Source organism: Erpetoichthys calabaricus, chromosome 9, assembly GCF_900747795.2.
Source record: "Erpetoichthys calabaricus chromosome 9, fErpCal1.3, whole genome shotgun sequence".
Classification (NCBI taxonomy): Eukaryota; Metazoa; Chordata; class Cladistia; order Polypteriformes; family Polypteridae; genus Erpetoichthys; species Erpetoichthys calabaricus.
Genome location: NC_041402.2, coordinates 142748592 through 142770788, shown reverse-complemented (window position 1 = coordinate 142770788; position 22197 = coordinate 142748592). Strand labels below are relative to the sequence as shown.

Here is a 22197-nt window from a genome sequence, read left to right as displayed (position 1 = left end):
TTCCTGTTTTTAACTACAGCTTAGACGTAATCTACTTGTGAAACGTATCGACAAGGATAAAGGATACATTGACATCTACCTTGAGGAGGTATGTATGGCCTATTACTTAAATAAAAATATTGATATTAAATAAAGATATTCAAATCTCAGCCTAAAAAACTTGATTAGAAGGTAACTTTAACGAATTAGTGGCATTTTAGCCAATGACTTTATATATGCAATTTGTAGCAATTGCAAGGATGCTAAGATTCACACTGCCTCATGACGTTGATTTGTTTATGCTATTGCGAGGACCCCAGGAACACTCCCAGTCTTGACCCGGCATGCACACACTCACACACAGAGACATTTATAAAGAGGGTCAGTGAATCAATAATAAAGTATATATTAAATGAATGAAGAAGGCAAATAAAAACAATTATTTACAAAACAATGTGTACACAAACACCTTCCCCAGTTCCCAGGTGGTGATGAAACCAACCACACACTTGCATTAAATGATAAACAATCAACACTTACGACACAGTCCAAAATACATATTCAGTAGAACACGTGCAGATGATGGTGAAAATTAATTCAGGTGCCAGGTGTACAGACAAAATCGCAATAACAAGCAGGCACAGGACCAACACACAATCCAGAATGAAACTGCAATCAAAGAGTGTATGTGCAGTATTCCATAAGAGGAGTGAAAAGTGTAGAAACGCATAAATACAGATGATTGTGATTCCCCAGGAGGTTTTTTTTTGGCTCTCTTTTAAAGAGAGTGCTTAATTATTCTTTCTCCCAGCAATCCTTGACACTCTGAAGATGCTCAATGGTGTAATACTACAGGGGCTGCTGGGAATAGTAGGCAATTTCAGTATTGCTGCTAGCACTCCCAACTACTGAAGCACCTCATGTACAGAAATTAGTAACAATTTCAGACACAGAACAGACACACCCTGTCTTTACAAATATAGTAGAATCATTTTATTTTAAAAGACATCGATGTCAGCATTTTCCAGGAAATAGTGTATTTCAGTAAACGGGGAACTATTTTGCCACCATCAATATTTATAAAGTTGTAAATGAACACATATTTAACAAAGCAGAACTAACTTGATTTTAATGAAAGAAATCGCAAAAAAGATATTGTTTCTAAAATGAATGAATGAACAAATTAATTCATGGATGGCTAACATTGTAAACTTAAGTTAAATGTTTGTTTTTACTTGTTTTTAATAAGTAAATATTTAGAACATGATTTCAGATACATTACGGTCTTTTATTATTTTGCTACTGCCTGGGTGATTTTTGTCTATTAAATGAAGAATGGTACCCATTACGCAGTACTGTTGCCTCACAGCTCCACTGTTCAATCTTGGCCCAGAATGTTTTTACATTCTCCTCTGGGTTTTTCTAAAAGTTCTCCAATTTTTAACACACATTCAATCACTTTGGATATTTGGTTACCCTAAATAGGTCTATTCTGACTCCTATGGGCATAGATCTATATGTATATGTGAGTATGTTCTGTATTGGTCTGGGATCCTCGCAGTTCACAAGTGTGTCAAAATTTGCCTCCAAAGGCAATACAAAGACAAACATTCTCTACTAAATTACTTTCACCCATATGAGGAAATCATCTGAATTCTTTGCAATTAACAAGAAAGGAGCAATGCTTAGAGTATTCATTTGATGAAGAGAAATATAAGTAATTAAAAAGAAAAAAAACTCAGAAATAAAATTAAAAGTACATATGCAATGATTTAAGAAATATGCTATTATTAACAAATGAGAGAACTTGTGTCGTAATAAACACTTAATCAAAAGTCAAAGTGGTGTATCCTGATTTCCAAATCTATTTACTAAAACACTAACAGACGTAATTTCAGTGCTGAATTTCCCTACTTTCGATCCATTAAAGTTCAAGATGCTATGTTATTTTAAAATCTTGTTTTTGGTAATAGTGTACAAAAGTATCAGAATTGAACTGCACTGATAATAAAAGAATTAATTAAATAAAAACATGCAATATGCCTCAAACACAACTGGTGACTATGGAAATTTCAAAACATGAATAACTTGACTATGAAGAAAAGAAGTTGACAGACACCCATATCTAGGACAGAAACATCTAGAATGTCATTAATGATTCCTATATACATCAATGTAAAATATTATTGACAAAAAATATCACCGTGAATTACTTTAATATAAATAACTTAAGATGAACATCTAACTTTATTTGAATAATTTAACGCAAACAAGGTTACTTTCATTTTTTGCTCAGCATTTGGTAGCAACAGAGAAAATTATAGTTACTTGCATCGCTGCTTAACGAAAAAATCTGAAATGGTCAAAAAAACATAAGCTAAAAGAGTAATTTTTTTTTATCTTTCCATGGCAATTTAATCCCAATAAAATGCAAACTGTTGGAAAGTTTGCTGTGCCTGATAGAATTGGCAGGCCAAAATGAATTAGAACTGGAGTTGGAGATGGGAGAGAGAGAAAGTAATCAAAAATCAAAAGAAAGGCAAAGGTCAAAATTTCCTAGTAACTACACTGAAAATCAAGCAAAAAGTCAGAGTCACATTTCGCACAAGGATTGGAACTTAACAAATGTCTTTTAACGACTTCCAGCACCAAGCTAGTCTTTTGTTTACATCTGCAACTTGGACAACTGAGAAGTATGCAATGCTGACCTTTATACCGTTGTGATTGTCATGTTATATGTCACAGGATAAAATAGCAGCACCTTGAAAACAACATAGCAGTACACCAAGACATAAATATAAATATTTTTAATTATTTAAAAATTACCTTTAATCAAATAACTAATTCAACAAAATTTTTCCACTTATAAAGAAAAACCAAAAATAGCAAAATATAATAATGATAATAACAATTCTTTGCATTTATATAATGTTTTTCTCACTACTCAAAGCCCTCAAAATATAGCACAAGGATACCTGCTGTAGAGCCAAGGAAAACTTGAAAAAGAATCAAAAATCATGACACAAATAATGTAACCTGCTTTTACTACATCAAGGACTCATTTGAAGTAGTAGTAAGAATTCAATTGGTGTACAAATTTAATTTAGCATAGCAATGCAAAGAACAGAAACCTAAATACATGGATATTGTTTTCTGTAATGTGATGAAATAATTCTCACTAATGTGATGTCATAATGATTAATTCAGGTATAAAGTGTTGGGCACATTGGGGTGTGTCTTTCTCGTCTTGAGTTTCACATAAATGTGTTCTTGCTGAGGTCTTGTTCAGTTGAAGACTTACAAAGCTATACAAGAAAATAATACTACAATGAAAATGAAACAAAACATACACATCTACATCAAATACAATAGTTTTTGCTTTTCATTTGTTTTTTCAATATTCCATATGTGGAGAGTTTATTTCCCTTCTATTTAATAAGCACCTAACTGGCACAATCAGTACCAAATTCTTTCACTTGTTGCATTTTGAGGTTCCATCTCTGACCGTATTCTGGTTCTTTGACATTGTTGGGAGAACTCAACTGCAGGCCTTGTGATACTGAAGAGATTTTTGCTGTGATAAAGTCTCTCTGTATTCACACTAGTATCAGTAATCATTCAATAAAAAGAATTAATTGCCAAGAGCTACCAACAATCCAAGATGCTAATCCAAAAATTAAACCAAAAAGCAAATCAAATTAAAAGCTACAGAACAACTCTAGAGAAAGGCTGCTGGCACAGTGGGAAACATTTAGTGCCCAGTGAAGAACCATAGATTTGAGCTGCCTTTTAAATAGACCTGATATACCAGCCATATTTGGCAGCATACCTGAGGAATTAGCAGTAGTTACAGGCCCCACAATTTAAGTTCATATATTACAAGGAAAAAATTAACAAGTAAAAGACACTTAAGGAAAAGAGGAACAAGTTAGGGAAAATGGGCAAAGCAGCTTATCAACCATGACAAACTAAATTAAGTGATAAAAAATGGATATCTGTAAGTTTAGAATATGTCATTATATATAAAGATATTCATTCGATATTAACTATATTTGCCTTTCAAAATTCTTAAATTGAACACAGTGATAGCACAGAGGTTACCACACATCTCTTAAGACTTCAATAAGATTTCCCACTGCAATGGTGTATCTTTACCCCTTTTAGAGGTCAGCTTTTATATTGACAGTATGTTTTCATCCCTAACGTGAAGACATGTCTGTTAAGTTAATTGGCGACTCAAAATTGGCCTAAATGAGTTATAATGAGTTATGATGATTATGTGCCTAACTTAACATGCCATCCAGGTTTGATTGCTGCCTTGATACTCATGCTGTCAGATTTGCAACAGTTGCAAATATTTCTACAATGTGAACAGTAGACACATTAGACTGATGAATGAAATGAGTGTATAAAATGGTGTCTCATATTGTGTGTATAAAATATGGGTGTATTGAAAATGGGTGCAAAAAGTATGTCTCATAATGAGATAGATTGAATACATTCAAATGAAAAGATCCCATTAAGCCCTTTGTGCTTATTTGACTACCATAACTGAATTGAACAAATCCAGATTTTCTTCACTGGCATTACACCAAACTTTAACCCTTATATATAGTAATGCCACTGCTATTGAAGGTACTGAGGGCTGACATTATTATCATTGCTCCTGAAGCAATTGAATAGAATGCATGAAGAAAGGAGTACTCTGGAATAGGAAGTGGAGGTTTATACTACTGTGGCAACCAAAAGAAGTGGAGCGCTCAGTATTAATATCAGAAGTAAATAATAATAATAAATTCAAAAGCGCTTTTCAAAACACCAAAGGACAATAGTATATCAATCCAAAATATTAAAACATATGATTAAACAGTCCAATATATCTAGTTAACAAAATTAATAAAAAGTATTTTTTGTTGATATGGTACAAATAATGGTTGGTGAAAAAGAGGCTGACAACCTCAAAACAATACCTCTCTCCAATAATACGATCCAAACAAGAATAAGCAACATGGCAAGAGATTTTAATGATAATAATACATTTTATTTACATAGCACTTTTCCCATGCTCAAGGTGCTTCACAGAGTCTCAAAAAGAACAGCAGAGTATATGTAACATTAGATACAAATATTTTCTGCATAGAATACTAAAACAGATACAATACAGGATATACAAAACATTAAATAGATTAAATATAGTTGAGCACAAGTTCTTGAAAATATTAAGAAGTGCAAGTACTTCTCAGTACAGACGGACAAATCAACAGATATTTGTAACTGTGCCCAATTCATAGTATTTGCAAGCTGTGATACCAAAAATGGTGTTAGACAACATATTTTATTTTATAAACCACTAGAGGCTAATACTACCAGAAAATGTTTATTCAGCACTTTTATGCAATGCACTAGTAAGTGTGATATTGACTGGATGAAATGTGTTTTTGTATGCACTGATGGCGCCAAGGCTATGACATGACATTGAAATGGTGCCATTGTCAGTTTACGAGAGATGATGCTACACTGTTTTTGCATCGAGAAGCTCTTGCATCAAAATCTTTATCTTCTAAAATGGATTGTGTTTTAAAATGTCATTAAAGTGGTAAATTCCATCAAAGGAAAAGCATTGAAGACTCATTTTGTGAAGACATGTGTTCATTATATGAAAATGTTCTTCATCACACGGAAGTAAAGTGGCTTTTGAGGTGTAATGTCTTTAAAAGATTTTTCCAATTAAGAGGAAAGCTTTTCATGTACCTGTAAACCTATTTTCCTGTTCTATTTGGATTCTTAGGTTGGCTTTCCTTGATGATATTTTCATATACTTAGACACTTTGAATAGTAGTTTGCAAGGTTGTGATGTTAACATAATAACAGCCAGGGATAACATCAACAGATTTATGAAGAAACTTGATTTCTGTTCAACTTCAATTAACAAAAAGCCTTTTGATTCATTCCAGTACGCTCAATAACTCATGGAAAATTTAGTTATTGTTTAATATGGTATTCTGAAGTGCACTTGCTTAAAAAGGTGTTGCTGATTTGATTGATCTTTATCACCCTCAACCACAGTCTTTAGCTGCTTGTCCAAGTCGCGTAACAAACTGTTGAATAGTCTCACCTTGCTTTTGTATCAGCTGGTAGAAAGCTTACCTTGTTAAAGCCATAATCACCTGGGACATGAAGTAAGCATTTAACGCAGCTACTGTGCCGTTGTAATTCGCTGGCCCATTGGTATTTTCCAACGTAGAATGATGTTTTTTCAAGTTCTGTTTGTCAAATGATGAGCATCTGCTGTTACATCTTGGCTTTTATCTTTATTTTTTCTGGGTGCTCTCTTCCTCCACTCTAGAGGAAAATGAAGACTTCATGAAAAAAAATCTACATTCCTGTTACACCCTAAATATAGTCCATGTAAAAAGACCCACCATACCATTATACCTGCGTATACAACTATATATATTTATATGGTGTAACTGGACTGTGGATATTCATTCTCTCTCTCTCTCTCTCTCTCTCTATTATATACAGTATTATATATATTTATTTATCAGATTTTCCACAACTCTCCCAGGACAAGTTGGTGGTAGGAATGTTTGCTCAAACCTAGTCAGGCCCGAATGAGAAGTACAGGAAAAAGGGAATAAAAGAGTATACTCTTTCTCTTCCTGCGGTGGGTTGGCACCCTGCCAGGATTGTTTCCTGCCTTGTGCCCTGTGTTGGCTGGGATTGGCTCCAGCAGACCCCTGTGACCCTGTGTTCGGATTCAGCGGGTTGGAAAATGGATGGATGGATGGATGGACTCTTTCTCTTCATCCTTTCTCACTTCTATGTTGGGTCGATGTTCTTGATCCACCTTCTCCAAACAGCTCGGTCCTGCACCTCCTCTTCAGTCAAGCCCTTTTCCTTCAGATCTTTTTACTTTATACATCACCTCCCTTGCTTTCTCTCTCCCTTTTTCTTAATTGTCTCTCTGTAATAGCTGTCTGCATGAGCTTAATAAATGGGTATCTTGTATATATTTTCTTTTCTTATTCTAAAACATTTCTCAAAATCCCTCAAAATGTTTCTTTTTTTTGTTTCAGCATTTTTTGTTATTTTGTTATCTTAGAACGTGTGCCATTCTATTGTGTTTTATTCAGCTTGTACAAAGAAAATCTCTGACTTTACACTTCACCATTCAAGAGGAGATTGCAGTGAAGAATATGAAACCAGCGACTGTCAGGATTTATGATTACTACCAAACAAGTAAGCCACTGATGATAAGCAATGTTCATTCCATCTTATTCGGTTTCATTTTAAATTTACATGCAGTACTTTTGGTTTACATGATGGTTATGTTTCAAAATATTGTTGTAGAATTTAAAAAAGCAAATTAAAATGTCCTGTATAAAGAATAAAAAGAGTACTTCCCAGTAAGCTGAACACAGTTATTTGTGTCCTTGTTTTGCCCTTTTTCAGTCATGACTTCAACCACAGTGGACTACACACTGCAGCATTTCCAACTATTCTTGCAGTTTACAGCTGATCAGTCTTTTCTGAATAACTTGTCTTCCGTGGTCTTGTAAAAAAAACTTTCTACTAAAGGATTTGTCTTTTTCTTTTTTGCAGATGATCATGCTGAAGCTGAATACAGATTTCCTTGCACTACAGGTATAGTTTTTTTTTAAATATAAGTGTTTATCTTATTAGGCTGTTTAATAACAACAGTACCAGCTTTCCTTTTTAGGTGAAAGTGTGCATAAAACATGAAAATCCATTATATTGTGTCTATCTATCCACTTAAAACACCTCATCTCCTAGGGAACTGATTTCATTGAAAATTTGGAACATTATCCTTCAAGAAAATTTGTTGAGGAAGTTCCATTTTCATTAAGATATCAAGAAAAGTATACATTTTTGATACTATAAAAACTCATGCACTGTAAAAAAAAATAAATTACAGTCCCAGTTATGGGGAGTCCACTGTGGCCACAGGTTTTTTTTATCCAGCCAGTTTCATGATCACTGACCACCTTTTATCTCTAACTGAATTTAACATTTAAATGTCTGTCATTTGACTTATTCTGCATTTAGGAAAAAGTAGCAGTGTTGGATTTACATTCTTAAAAAATATAGAAGTATGTTCATGTTTAATATAGGTTTAAGGTTTCAACTATCTTTTGTAATTTTCCAATTAATTCACCATTTCCTGTGGAGTGTTGTCCTTTACTTGTGTCCTATTAATGACAAGTAACTATGATTGAAGCAGACATCAGAGCAATGACCCAACCACCCCATTCTGATCCAGAGACTCTTAAGTTCTGGTTAAATTATGAGGTAAATCTCTTTACAGCCCTCACATGACATTGCAAACTTTTGTTGTTTAAACTCCTATTTCTGAGGATTAGCACAGCGATAACTCATTTAAGATCAGAGTTGTCACACTTGTAATCCTATTAATGTTCATTGTTTTTCGGATAAATGCTCGCCATATTAGGATCTTTAGAAGCGGTTCATTTAGAGCTGCAGTGGCAATGTGGAAGGATGTTGGTAATTGTGTGAAAGTAAGAACAAAAGTTTGTAGGCTGTCCAGTATTTTGAAGTAGAATCAAAATTTATAGTCAATACAAGAACTGTACACTTTTAGAGCATTTAGTAATTACAAGCATTACCTTGGAAGTAACACCTGGGTATGATTTAAAGGTGTTCCCTGTGAATAGGCCATTGAATCTAGAATTATGTTCTCATGTTATGCACAAAATATCTTAAAAGACACCTTACTTTTCAGATGGTGAAGAGAAAAGTCATGAATTCTGAAAGAAGAAATATAAATCATCCCAATGTGGACATTCTTTCTCCTAAAGTTCTGTTGTTGGAAACAAAAAACACCTTTTGGAATTCATCAAGTAGTGGTTGGAAACCAGCCTTCTACATGTTCTTTTTATTTTCAGAGCTGGCTGGCATTTCTTTTGAATTGTCAATAAAGAGATGATTACTATTCATAAATAACTACAGTACTAGCATTGTGAATGTTCTGTACTGTTTCATGTAAGTCACATTCATTCTGGTTTTTATACAGTATTAGCCAAAAGGTATGTTAGTAAAATCCAGGTGTGACCAGAACATCATGTGTGGGTGGGCATTTGGCTTGTCTGGGGGGGCAAAAAATATCCATCCATCCATCCCCATTTTTGTAGGGGGGTCAAATAATAATAACAACATAGTTTTATACTGTATAACATATAAAAGCAAAAATTGTGGCATAAATCATAACCTATTGTTCAATAAAATTAACAGAGGTAATGGAACTTGTATTATTATTTTTTGTGAACAAATATAGAACTACATCTACAAGGTAAATATCAATAAAGTCAAATGTATACAACATATGAGAGCAAGAACAGAAACGTGGCTTATTGAAGTCATGGGAGGCTATAGGACATCAGTTTCCAGTATTTAACCTGGATATTATCTACAAGACCAGTCTGTGGTTACTCTTGGCAAATTCTGAAATAAATTCATTCATATCTAGATTTTCTGTGATGTTTTTCTCGTGTGCCAGAATGACTAAATTTCTCTTCCTTGAATGCAGCATTGTTCGGCGGAGTGGAGCGAGAATGCGGTTCAAAGTAGAGAAAGAGCTTTCGCATGCAGCTGAAGACACACCAATGATGAGTGCTGTGATGCAGACATGGCTCTGACGTGCGGGATACTAGACACGTGTTTGTGGAAGCCACCACCGTCTTTTTCTAGAGCTTTTTTCCAATTAGTGTAGCTGTGTTTGGTGAATATGTCCTTGCGGTCCTATTTGGAAACACTAAATTTGCGGCAGGCAAAGCAAAAGCTGCCATCATGGACAACAGAATATTCAAGCCATGGTCGTGACTGATACCAGCTTGCACTAAAACATCTGAGTGTCTTTCCGAATGCGCGCTTGGGATAATTAATTAAAACGGGCAAGGATGAGCTATCCATATTTAAGTCAGGCAGACCGGAGTGTATATTTTGTTGAAGGCAGAGGTTTGGAGTACCCGACACGGGCGCAAGCTGGAGGATTGTGTAGGCTTATCCACATCTTTTGGAGTTTCAGTTCCTGACGTGGGTGTGCTGTGCTCCGTGTTGGTAGCAGCGGTGCTGGGCTCAACCGTGGAGCCAGCAGCTTGCGGAGGAACAGAGGTTGAAGATGTCTGCTTTTTAATAAGCCACCTATGCATAGCCTTTGGTGTTACCAACCAGAAAATAAAAGAAGAATGAAACGTGTACGCTGTTTTAATTAAAGAATGCAGTCAACAGGTTCAAAACGTGCTGCAAAATGTGCGGCGAAGTGAACTGTGAGCAGCACGGTGCCTGTCTAGTGGAGGAGACACTGCCGGATACGCCCCAAATTCAAACAGGCCGATTGGAAAGCAACTCAGTTTTGAAAATCAAATGTTATTCTCCTCCAGAGTTTTCATTAGACAGACAGAGCATTTCGCAGGGGGGGCACGGCTTGTCTCAGGGGGGGCAGTGCCCACCCCAGCCCCCCCGTGGTCACGCCTCTGGTAAAATCAGGAAACAAAGTTGCACTGCAAGTGTCCATCACTTGTCAATGTGACATTTTCAACTCAACAATATTCATTCATAGTGTATTTATATAAATAATTGCCAAAAATAAACATTTAGGATACAGATCAACTGACATTCAGGTTTTTAAGTAAAATACCCATAGTACTTTTTAAATCAGTTAAAGGAAAGCTGCTGCAGAATGCTTCAAAATGTAGTATACATTTGGAAGTTAACTTTGACTGCTCTTTTCCAGGGAAAGGTTCAAAGGCTAATTTTTATAACATAGTATTCAGACAAGCAGGTCATTGGAGTCCAAGAAGTACAGACCAAAGTAAAAACATTCCATTTTTTTGACATTTTCCTGTAATAATAAAAATGCAAGCTGTTTTCTGGTGATTGAGCATCTCTTAACCCAACCAACAGGTGAATTTTGAACTTGAAGAAAATTCATCATTTTCAATTGTGAAGTATTGTTTGTCATTTTTGTTATTTGTCCAGTGGAAGTGAGAGATAACCCATAATGTTATAATTTAAGTAGTTTATAATTTACAGGGTCATTATTTCCACATGTACGCAGTATGTTTCATTATTGGTGTCTTTTTAGGAAAAGAAATCCATTGATTGCAGGTTTTGTTCCTCTTGTTTTGGCCATAATGGTTTGTATGCTCCAATAAAAAAAAAATGCTTTCTTGAATAATTTCTTCTCTCCTTGCTTTGTGTGTGCAGTTTTTGAAGTATCTGAAGTTCTTGGCTACCTCCTTCCCAACCCAGAGGTCTCTCCACTTCCACACAACAGTCAAAGCAAAACGAAAGAGTGAAAAATTAAAACATTGCTGTGCACAAAAAGGGGGGCTAAGATTGACTGCCATCCCTTTCAAGGTTGCATCCTGCCTTGGGCCTAATGCTGTCAGGATAAGATCTGGACCACCATGATCTAAATTAAATTAACAGATTAGAAAATATTATTTTATGTTATGTTCAAAAAATGAAAACATTTTACATCAAAATGTAAATCCGTAAATTAAACATGTTCACAAGTTTCTAGCTTATTTTGTCAACAATTACAGCATGCATTTCTCTATTTGAAGCCCAATATTAGTTGGTACATTATCATGTTTGTAGCCTATTAGCTCACCTTTTAATTCAACAAATAACCTGTGCCAAAACATGGACAGAAACATGTTTATTTTAACTTTTAGCATCTCTAATCATTAAACTATATACAGTGTCACACACGTGCGCATGGGAGGCAGCTAAAGGGCTTGAGTAAGGACAGTTCTGAGTCATACCGGGATGTGGCAGAGTGCACTGACTCTTTTTCTCCCTTTCCTGTAGACCATTCACGGGAGATTCCACCTGGCCCTCTTGACGTCACTTCCGGGATCGAGCCTATGAAAGGAGACCTTAACGGTTCCAGCCCCTGTGATGTCACGTCTGGACTCGAACCAATGGCTGAAGACCTTCATGAGCCTCCACCTTTTCCCTATTCTCTCAGTTCTGTTCTGTTCTGGACTCGGTTTTGTGCACATCAGTGCTGTATTTACTTGTTCAACTTTGCAGCCAGGAAATCAATTACTGTATATGGGTGGCTGCCCCAAACTTTTCCATGACTTTGAGTCGAGTTTGTAACAACAGTAATAGCCCTCAATAGCCCTACTTTTCCTGTGCAACATTAATCATTTCTTGGAAGTTGCTGCTTTCTCACAGCAGTATTCATAACTGCCTTAAGCTAAAAAACACATTTAAATTTCTACTTAATGGCTATTTACTAGGCATAACAGTGAGGCCAGCTTTGTTATTTGGTTTGGAGATGGTGGCACTGAACAAAAAACAGGAGATTTGCATTGGGTGTGAGGAGGATGGACAGGATTAAAAATGAGTACATTAGAGTGACAGTTCAAGTTGGACGGTTGGGAGACAAAGTCAGAGAGGCGAGATTGCGTTGGTTTGGACATGTGCAGAGGCGAGATGCTGGGTATATTGGGAGAAGGATGCTAAGGATAGAGCTGCCAGGGGAAGAGAAAATGAGGAAGGCCTAAGAGAAGGTTTATGGATGTGGTGAGAGAGGACATGCAGGTGATGGGTGTAAAAGTGCAAGGTGCAGAAGACAGGACAAAATATAATAATAGTAGTAATAATAAAACACTGAATGTCAAAACTGTGGCAAGATGTCTTACATTTATTATTATTATTATTATTATCTTTATTGTCTAAGTTGTGTATTTTGAATACTACACCCTGGCAATAATCAGTTTAAGGTCAGGTTTATTGTAAGCAATACAATGTGTTTATTACTTTACAGTAAATGCTCCCAACCTCCTCCTCCTCCACCCCACTGAGAGTATTCTAATGTAAACAAAAGACAACCAATACAACATAATACATCTCTCTATTATAAAAAGAAATCCTGTCCTGGAAAGCAAAAAGCAAGTCTAAGATACGTGATCTTCTCGGAAGACATTTAAAAGACCCGCGAGACAAAAGAGACCTGCCATGGTGCATCTCACTGGAACATAGAACGAGAGTCTTGCAAGACACACCCTACTTACAAGCAATATCAAAAAAAAAAAAAATCAGTAGTGTAAAGGCAGTCATGCAGCACACACGGCTCCAGGGCTCTCAATGCATATAAAGTATATAAGGTCAATACGGTAGAAATGAATAAGGTAGAAATGAAACGTCGACGACTAAATGAAGAAGAAAGAAAAGCGTGGAGAAAAGAGACCCAGGACCGTCTCGCTGATGACGTAGAACATGAGATTCTTGCAAGACACGCCCTACTTACAATCTATCAAATAGGGCAATAGGCAGGAAAACATTCAGTCTTGTGAAGGATTTGAGCACACACAGATCCAGGGCTCTCAGTGCATATAAAGCGTATAAGGACAGTACGTTATAAAGGAAATGTCGACATCTAAGCAAAGAAGAAAGCAGCGCGGAGAAAAGAGACTCAAATGCGTTGGAGAAAAAAGAACAAAAAAGAATAATCGAGGTGCAAATTCAGAAAATAAGGAAAGTAATTATCAGCCCGGAAGAAGTAGAATTGAAAAAAAAGCATGTCCAATCTGGTTCAGAATTAAAAGACAATGAGTAAAAGACAAAGTAGAACTTCATAAAGTAAAATAGAACTTTACAAACGTTGACGCTAAACACATGCAGAGGAGGTTAGAGACTATGAAACCAGTGAAATTAGATAGGCTCAAAAAAAAAATGTTGGCGCTATACACATGTGGAGAAAGTTAAATGATATGAAAGTAGGAAAATTAGAAAATATAAAAAAGAAAGTAAAGATCACAGTAGTGCAAACAAACAAACTGCCTCATTTAATTATGCACCAGTCTAACTTTGGTTTTGCACAATAATCACTACACTATCGCACCTTAACACTTAATTCTACTTTATTCACATAATTTTACTTATTTATTATGTTCTCCTATACTGTTATCTTTCAATCTATGACTTTTTCCATCCATCCATTTTCCAACCCGCTGAATCCGAACACATGGTCACGGGGGTCTGCTGGAGCCAATCCCAGCCAACACAGGGCACAAGGCAGGGAACCAATCCTGGGCAGGGTGCCAACCCACCGCAGATGACTTTTTGTTATTCTGATATTCTTCTAACTTTGCACAGTTTTTTGATAAGCGGATCAGGATGCATTTCACTGCGTGTTGTCCTGTATAACTATGCATGTGACAAATAAAGAATCTTGAGAATTTCAAAAACGAAGTTTACCAAGTTTAAAAAAAAGTTTTAAAAAAAAATTATTAACTGCTGATGATGTAGATCGTTTTGTCTGTGCTAAGATTCCAAAGAGAGAAACCTATGCTGACCTCATTAAAAAGATTCAGCATATTGGGATTTGCAAGATTACAAATATTGTTTTTACAGAAGTTCTGAAATAAAAGTGAAACTAATAAAATAGGAACAATTCAAAGAAAAAAAAATCTTAAAAGTGAGTATCCGGAAAACCAAACACGGGGGTTGGTGAGCGAAGCGAGCAGGGGGCGAATCCCCCTAGTTAAATAAAACATCAGACAAAATATTCAAAACTCCCATCTGGAGTGCGCATGCAGTTTTCAGTTGTTCTCTTTTCTCTGTTGTGTCTGAAGGCAAACCTGTTCTCTGTAAGCCATTCGTTGTTGTTGGTGATCAGGTCTACAGTACAAGTGTCTGTCTTTTGGCAAACTGAATAATGTAGCTGGAGCACGGTCATTGGTAAATGAGAGTAGAGCAGGGCACTCACCACAGAAAAGCCTGGTTTGTCAGATTGTCCTGCATCAACAGATCCCTTTATTACTAGGGAGACATTCAGATTCTACAATGGTTAGTAAGGGGTCTGTGGTTAATATACTCTACCTTCAACAGAAACCACTCAGGAGTTATCACAACTATATGCCAAAGTCACTTCAAGTGGTTATTTTCTGTCCAAAGAAGTACTAGGGTGTTGTACTGTTTTAGGCCCCTTGTTCAGGCAAGATGTAATCAAGATGTAATCATCCTGGCTGAAGAAGGGGCCTGAGTTGCCCCAAAAGCTTGCATATTGTAATCTTTTTAGTTAGCTTATAAAAGGTGTCATTTTGCTTGACTTCTCACTGAAGCAAATTCTTTATATTTAGGTTATCTGGGTAGCCAAGGTCGTCACCCTTTCATGAAGATTGAGCCCAAATACCTAACAGAGAAGCTTTATTTCAGCATCTTGTTCCAGCAGTTTTATAATATCAGTTGCTACCCTTGTTTTATGACCATAAATAGTAGGGGCACAACACTTTTCTCCTGTTTCACCATCATGGCTATGATATAGCGACTATAGTAGAGTCACTGCTGCTCCAATTCAGTGATCATCTCATGATTAACAATCCTTTTCTTTAATCAACAAAATCCATATGACCTTAAACTGTTTCATTGGATTCAGCTATTCCTCTCTGCCATGGAAAACAGTTTTAAGGTGAGAAGCATGGCTTTAAATTTGAATGTGTTGAAAACTTTGGATAATGGATGGATAGATAAAAAGTCAAGCAGATTAGTTGAGAAACTCAGTTACACACAAATAGTTTCCATCCTCACCTTGTCAAAATGGATACTATTCAACCTTGTCTGCTCCTTCAAATTCATTGCTTGACAAAGCATACAGAAGTGTACAGAAAATGCATACATTACAAATCTTTAGTGCCATAAAAACACTTTGAAAGAGCTCTGCTTCTGTTTAAGGCCAAAACAATGTTCACATTTGCAATTTGTCAGACACAGAAGCTGATTAATTGCTCTGGGTCCTTGTATTCTCACAAAGTTTACACAAGACTCATTGAATCATTTACGGAAGCTTCCAGAGCTAATAAAGAATATTACACTTTTATCCTTTTTTGGTATTACTTCAAATATTGTTGTTAATGTGTTAAGAGTTATTATAAATCTCTGCTAAAAACATGCAGGACTGTTTCCTCTGCTTTGCTGAAACAATTTCTTGATCCCCTTTCTCACCAAATCTGTCTCTATTCTATGCTCTGTACTATTTAAGTCAGCATATAAATCTATTTCTTTTACTTCACAAGGACCTCTCTTCTTCCTTCAGTCCTATTCCCCAGGAAAACATCCATCCATTACCCAAACCTGCTTATCATGTGCAGGATTGCAGGGAAGCTGAAGAGTATCCCAGCAAGCACGTGCCAAAGGGCAGGATTAATCTCTGAATGGGGCACCAGTCTCTTGTAACACACACACACAACCCCAAACTAGGGTCAGTTTAGCATTGCCAAATTACCTGACCTAAATGTTTTTGGGTTGTGGGTAGAAACCAGAGCAACCATTAGAAACTCATGCAGACACAGGGAGAACATGCAGACTCATCACAGGGAGCACATGGATGCAAACCCTGGTCTCTATGTTGTGAGGCGGCAATGTTACCAATGATCCACCATGCTGCCCTGCCAAGGGTACCATTTTTAGTTACATCAGACTCTACTGTAGAAATCATAATTATTAAAAACCCAATTAAAACTACTTTACAGTCTATACCATACTCTCTACAAGCACCATTTAATAGATCAGGAACCCAATTTATCGATTTACCTCACATATTCCTCCTCTGTACACATGTTGTTTTACTTTCTGGATGTATGTAACCCACTTTTTAAAATTTGCCTCTATTTATTTCCTGGTTCTGCCTCAAAGTTTCATCCCTAAAATGAAGCTTTTCTGTTCAGACTGTCCAATTGCTAAAATTCTTCCTAACTCATATTGAAAACTGATAACTGGTTATCTTTGTTTTAGCATCTCCCCTCCTATCCAAACCAAATTCCAATACTGACCTCAACAACAGAATTGTAATTGTCAATTAAAACTATTATAGTTGGTTAAAAAGCAATATAAAAATCACTATGAACACCTCAGCAGCAGATTAAGGAAGCATACGTTATGCTAAAGCAGACAATTCAGAGGGACTGATAGGCTTCCCTAAAGCTGTGGGCAAGTCACATCAGTGTTTGTGTGCTCTGCAAGTACAGTAATTTTATTTACTCTTGAAATTTTAACAAGATCTGTATCATTCATATCACAAACATATGCGTGGAGTGTAAGAATGAATTAGTTCTGTAAAGCTTGATGGCTGAAAACAATTTTACAACTTTATACACTACTGTATGTGAGAGGGAGAATTTTAAAACAGGTTCCACACATAATTCTAAGGCAGTGAAGCAACTTAAGAACTGTAGTTATATACAGCATGTCCAGTCATACTTCTTACTTCTAGGTATGATCCTGTCTGAACAGTTTGAACAACCTGCCCCTAGGTAATTACAGAAGTCAAATCTGCTTGAAGGAGATAGATCAACTAGCTTTTTATTCACTTTATGCTGCACATTGTATAATTGACTCATACAATTTTGAAATTGGGTAGCTGGGCCGCTTTACACATAAATGAACGTGCGGTTTCTCCGTCAAGATACATTAAAACCACTGCAAATCTGAGAAGATTGAACTTTACTATGCTTTTCTTCAAAGTACTGCAAAGACTAGTCACCTATTGCACACAGGATCTAAAATGCACTTACATTTGCCAAGCATGACGATCTGTCGAGAGATGGAAACTCTGAAATGTCAAAAGCCAGTTTGTACTAATTCAGATTTCTAAATATTATGGACTGCTAAAGCTCATCACAACTTAGGAAGTTTGGCAGAAGATTATATGTAATATACAGAATATTTACTGTATATACTATTACCATAATGGGGGGGGGCAGTCTATGCAAGCAACACTCCATTGGAATGCTGTGTCAGCTTAATTAAAATTAAAACACTCTTCAATACTCTGAACCATTGTTATATGTAAGGAAGGTAAGTGTTCTTAAAAGTCAAGTGCCTAGTCCCACATTCCAACTAAAAAGTAACTAACAAATATGTAAAAGTGGTTTCAAAGACACTCTATCCACATTCCAGGGGCACAACCTTCATTGGAAGCATGGAGTTAATAATTGTAAAGCATGACCCCTGTCTAGAAGTTTGCAAATTTTATGATACTGCCTCACTCAGCCTTAAAGACTTTTGTAGCTCTTATAACTAAATGGATCATCTTCATCACTTCATATAAAATGACAACACTATTACTTTAATTTATCTTTTATCTTTTTATTACTGGGATATCCTGCAGGGATCACATAGTGAGAACATTGAGGAGGTTGTTGACTGCACTACTGACTACATCAACTTCTGTATGGACATTGTAGTTCCAGTAAGAACTGTACACTGCTATGCTAACAACAAGCCATGGATTACAAGTGACATCAAGGGCCTTTTGAACCAGAAGAAAAGGGCTTTTAAAGACGGTGATCAGCATGAGCTCAAGCGCATGCAGAAGGAACTCAGAGTCCAGATCAGGGCGGCGAAAGAGCAGTACAGGAGAAAGCTGGAGCAGAAGTTTCAGAATAACAGCATGACGGAAGTGTGGGATGGGATGAAGATCATCACTGGCTGCAGCTCGAAGCGGGGTGCCACCATCGAGAGAGACGTGAAGAGAGCAAACCAAATGAACAACTTCTTTAACAGGTTTGACCACCCTAACCCACTCTCACCTCAAAGTACTGCACCCTCCACCCATCCTTCTGCTGATGCCAGCATAGGAGAGACATCCCCACCCACAATTACAGCAGCGCAGGTGAGCAGATAGCTGAAGAGACTTCGTACCAGCAAAGCAGTGGGTCCAGATGGAGTATCGCCACGACTGCTGAAGATCTGTGCGTCGGAGCTGGGGAGTCCTCTACAGCGCATCTTCAACCTGAGCCTGGAACAGGGGAGAGTCCCGAGGCTTTGGAAAACATCTTGCATCACCCCAGTCCCAAAGGTACAGTATCACGTCCTAGTGAGCTGAATGACTTCCGGCCTGTCGCTCTGACATCACATGTGATGAAGACCATGGAGAGGCTGCTGCTTCACCACCTTAGGCCACAGGTCCAACACACCCTCGACCCTCTGCAGTTTGCATACCAGGAGAAGGTGGGAGCGGAGGATGCCATCATCTATATGCTACACCGATCACTCTCCCACTTGGACAGAGGCAGTGGTGCTGTGAGAATTATGTTTCTAGACTTCTCTAGCGCCTTCAACACCATCCAACCTCTGCTCCTTAAGGACAAGCTGACAGAGATGGGAGTAGTTTCATACCTAGTGCCATGGATCGTGGACTATCTTACAAAAAGACCTCAGTATGTGCGTCTCGGGAACGGCAGGTCTGACATTGTGGTCAGCAACACAGGAGCGCAGCAGGGGACTGTACTTTCTCTGGTCCTGTTCAGCCTGTATACATCGGAATTCCAATACAATCTTTATTATATATTAAATTAGAAAAATATAAATATGACAAGCCATCTGATGCTCCTGTAGATTATGTGTACTGCATCTGAATCAAATGCACAAATATGGTCATGGGTACTAAAGCCTTTTACATATTTCAAACTAAATTTATGGTATTTTCCAGACTGACAATACAGCATCTAAGCAAAACAACTGTTCATGCTACAAATGACATGAATGGTATAAATTGGAGGCATGGAAGAATAAGGATTTTCAATGAGTGAGATACTATGAAACATTAAGTTTGACTTCTTGATATCTAAATTTTGTTGTAGGATGTCTGGATTAAAAGAAATGGTTTGAGATACAGGACAGTGGGTGATCCCAACATGGCCCTACTTTATAAAGAGGAACCCCATAAAAAAAAGCTTTATGCAGCCTGGTGGTAATTTTAATCACAACCTTCTAAAGTTAAAAAGAATAAGAAGATTAAAAACAGTAAATGATATTAAAATCAAGGCATATCAATGATCAAGCTAACACTATGTAATACAATAATAAGGAAACATTTAATTCTCAGATTAGGAAGAAGACATAACTGAGTTATGGAAAGTCCACATACTACAGCTGTCACACACGCGTGTTTAGGAGACAACTAAAGGGCTTGAGTACATGTAATTCCACGCCGGACCAGGGGGTGGCGAGGTGCACTAATTCTCCTTCTCAATCTTTTGCAGACCATTTTAGGGAAATCCCGTTGGGATTGCAGCCAACGATGTCACTTCCGGTTCCGGTCCTGATGACATCACTTCCTCTACTGGCATTTAAAGCTGCCATCTTGTGTAGAATGAATCATTTCTTGTTTGGACTCTGTTGTATGAACATGTCTGTGCTTTAGCGTCAGTTTTGCAGCCGGGAAAAATTATACGGGTGGCTGCCCCAACCCTTCACAATGTCTTATGGTCATTCTTCTTACAGTGGCATAGCCAGCAGGATAATAAAAGCCCAGAAGAAAACGGAACAGGACCTGAATTATGACCAGGTGGGAGAGTGGAGAGTACCAGGGCCGAGCTTCTGGGTGGGGGTTTTGCCTCGGAGTTCAGAAAGAACCTGTGCAGACTCCGCTCCCTTTCACTAATACCGGCCACATAAATTAAATAGGGAGAGTGTCATTGGGACACACAGATGTGGGCTGGTCTCTATGGGGGAAGTGAAGGGGACTTACTATGCTCTCTCGGAGGAGAGAGCTGTCCTCCCCATAGGGGCCAAGGCCCCAGAGCAAAGTGGGGATTCCCCACACCAGCAGGTGAAGTCACTGCAAACATGGAGGCTAGACCCTGAGCGGTCTGCCCAAGAGCAGCTTGATGCTCTATGGGAAACGGTGGCTAAGTGGTTAAAGCCCTCTGAGTGCTCCACCTATCAAATAGTAAAAAAGGTAGCCTGTTTTATATTTATCAGCAGTCTTCCCGACCATTTCACCCAGCCGGTCTGGGAAGACTTTTCCAATGTGAATGAGATCAATGGGCTCAAAGAAACGTCTAGGACAGTCTCGCAATTTGGGAGAGCAGAACGGTCCCTTAGCAAATGCTGTGGAGATTACATCCCTCCTTCTCTGCCCCCTCGGCATAAACTGGAGTTTGCACCAGATTCCCCGATTCCGCGGGCATGGCCCTCTCTTGGAAGCAAGGCTGAATGCAAGTGGAGAGAGGGGGTTGGATTGTGTGCACTTTCAAAACCCTTGTTAATGGCTCATACGGGAAAGGCTGTTGTTAACGGATTTAAAGTGGAAGCCCTTTTTGATTCCGGCAGCAACATTTCAATTGTTGATCGCCGGTATGTACTACCACAACAGTGGATAAAAACAAAGACCAAAAACCTGTGTTCACGGGGATATCTGCTTCTATAAATCTGCCCGATGTTTCATCAGCCAGGGACAATCAGTTAAAAAAATCACCATAGAGGTCCTCCCAAATCCACCTTTCGCTGTGATTCTCAGGCGGGGCTGGTCAGATAGTAAAAGCGGTGAAGTACCGTCCTTTCCTAAAATGAAATTGGGCCTAGTAACAGACGGGAATTCTCCGTCGCAGGTTGTCAGCAGAGAGAGATGGGGGGGGGGGGGGTTTGGGGCCAAGAGGAGGATGGGGAGCTACCCGGGCCATTGCAAACTGTTATATCATCTGTCCATGTCTCGGTGGAGTGGGATGACTCTCTGCCCCTTGAGGTCAGACCTGACCCTCTCTCTGAGTTAAGCTTCCAATTTAGACAATCACCGGCCTCATTTAAAAGGGAACTATGGAATGATGATGAAGTTTGCTAAGAATGCAGTTGTCCTAGTCAACGGCCAACGCACCAATCAGCCCAAGCCACAGGGGTCCCACTTTGTTATGGAAAATGATTTATTATATCGGATCAGTGAGCACAAGGGGGGTGTGTGGAAGCTGTTGCTAATCCCACTGACTTTCCGGTGGCAGGTTTGTGAGTTGGCCCACCTCCTAGGAGGCCACCGGGGCACCTAGAAAACATTAGAGCCTATCAAGCTCCGATTTTATTGGGCGGGAATTAATGAGGAGGTTCGCCACTTCTGTATCTCTTGTCCGGAGTGTCAGCTGCAGCAAATTCCTAGGAAGGACCGTGCTTCTCTTGTTCCCCTTCCCTTAATAGATGTCCCGTTCGAAAGAATAGGGATCGATATAATGGGACCCCTGGAACCCTCGGCCTAAGGACATAAGTATATTTTAGTCCTCGTAGATTATGCGACCCAATATCCAGAAGCTGTTTCATTGTGCTCAGCTAATTCTAAAGCCATCACACGGGAACTGGTAGGGGTCTTTGCGCAAGTTGGGGTTCCTAAAGAAGTCCTTACGGACCAAGGGACGCCGTTTACCTCAGAGACGTTCAGGGAAACAGCTAAAT

The 22197-nt window shown here is 38.1% G+C and overlaps 1 protein-coding gene across 4 annotated transcripts in view; it reads left to right on the top strand.

Moving 5' to 3' along the window:
- Nucleotides 1-9680, top strand: part of LOC114658183 (alpha-2-macroglobulin-like protein 1) — a 291504-nt gene extending 281824 nt beyond the window's left edge. Inside the window, exons 33-36 of one of the 4 annotated variants that reach the window (XM_028810274.2) lie at nucleotides 20-88; nucleotides 7116-7221; nucleotides 7585-7626; nucleotides 8744-9680. In XM_028810274.2, coding sequence (XP_028666107.1) covers nucleotides 20-88; nucleotides 7116-7221; nucleotides 7585-7626; nucleotides 8744-8772 — 246 coding nt within the window. In that variant the 3' untranslated portion in view covers nucleotides 8773-9680. The remainder of the gene's footprint in view (nucleotides 1-19; nucleotides 89-7115; nucleotides 7222-7584; nucleotides 7627-8743) is intronic. The other 3 variants (XM_051932110.1, XM_051932109.1, XM_051932112.1) reach the window with 3 other exon arrangements.
- Nucleotides 9681-22197: the final 12517 nt, after the last annotated feature.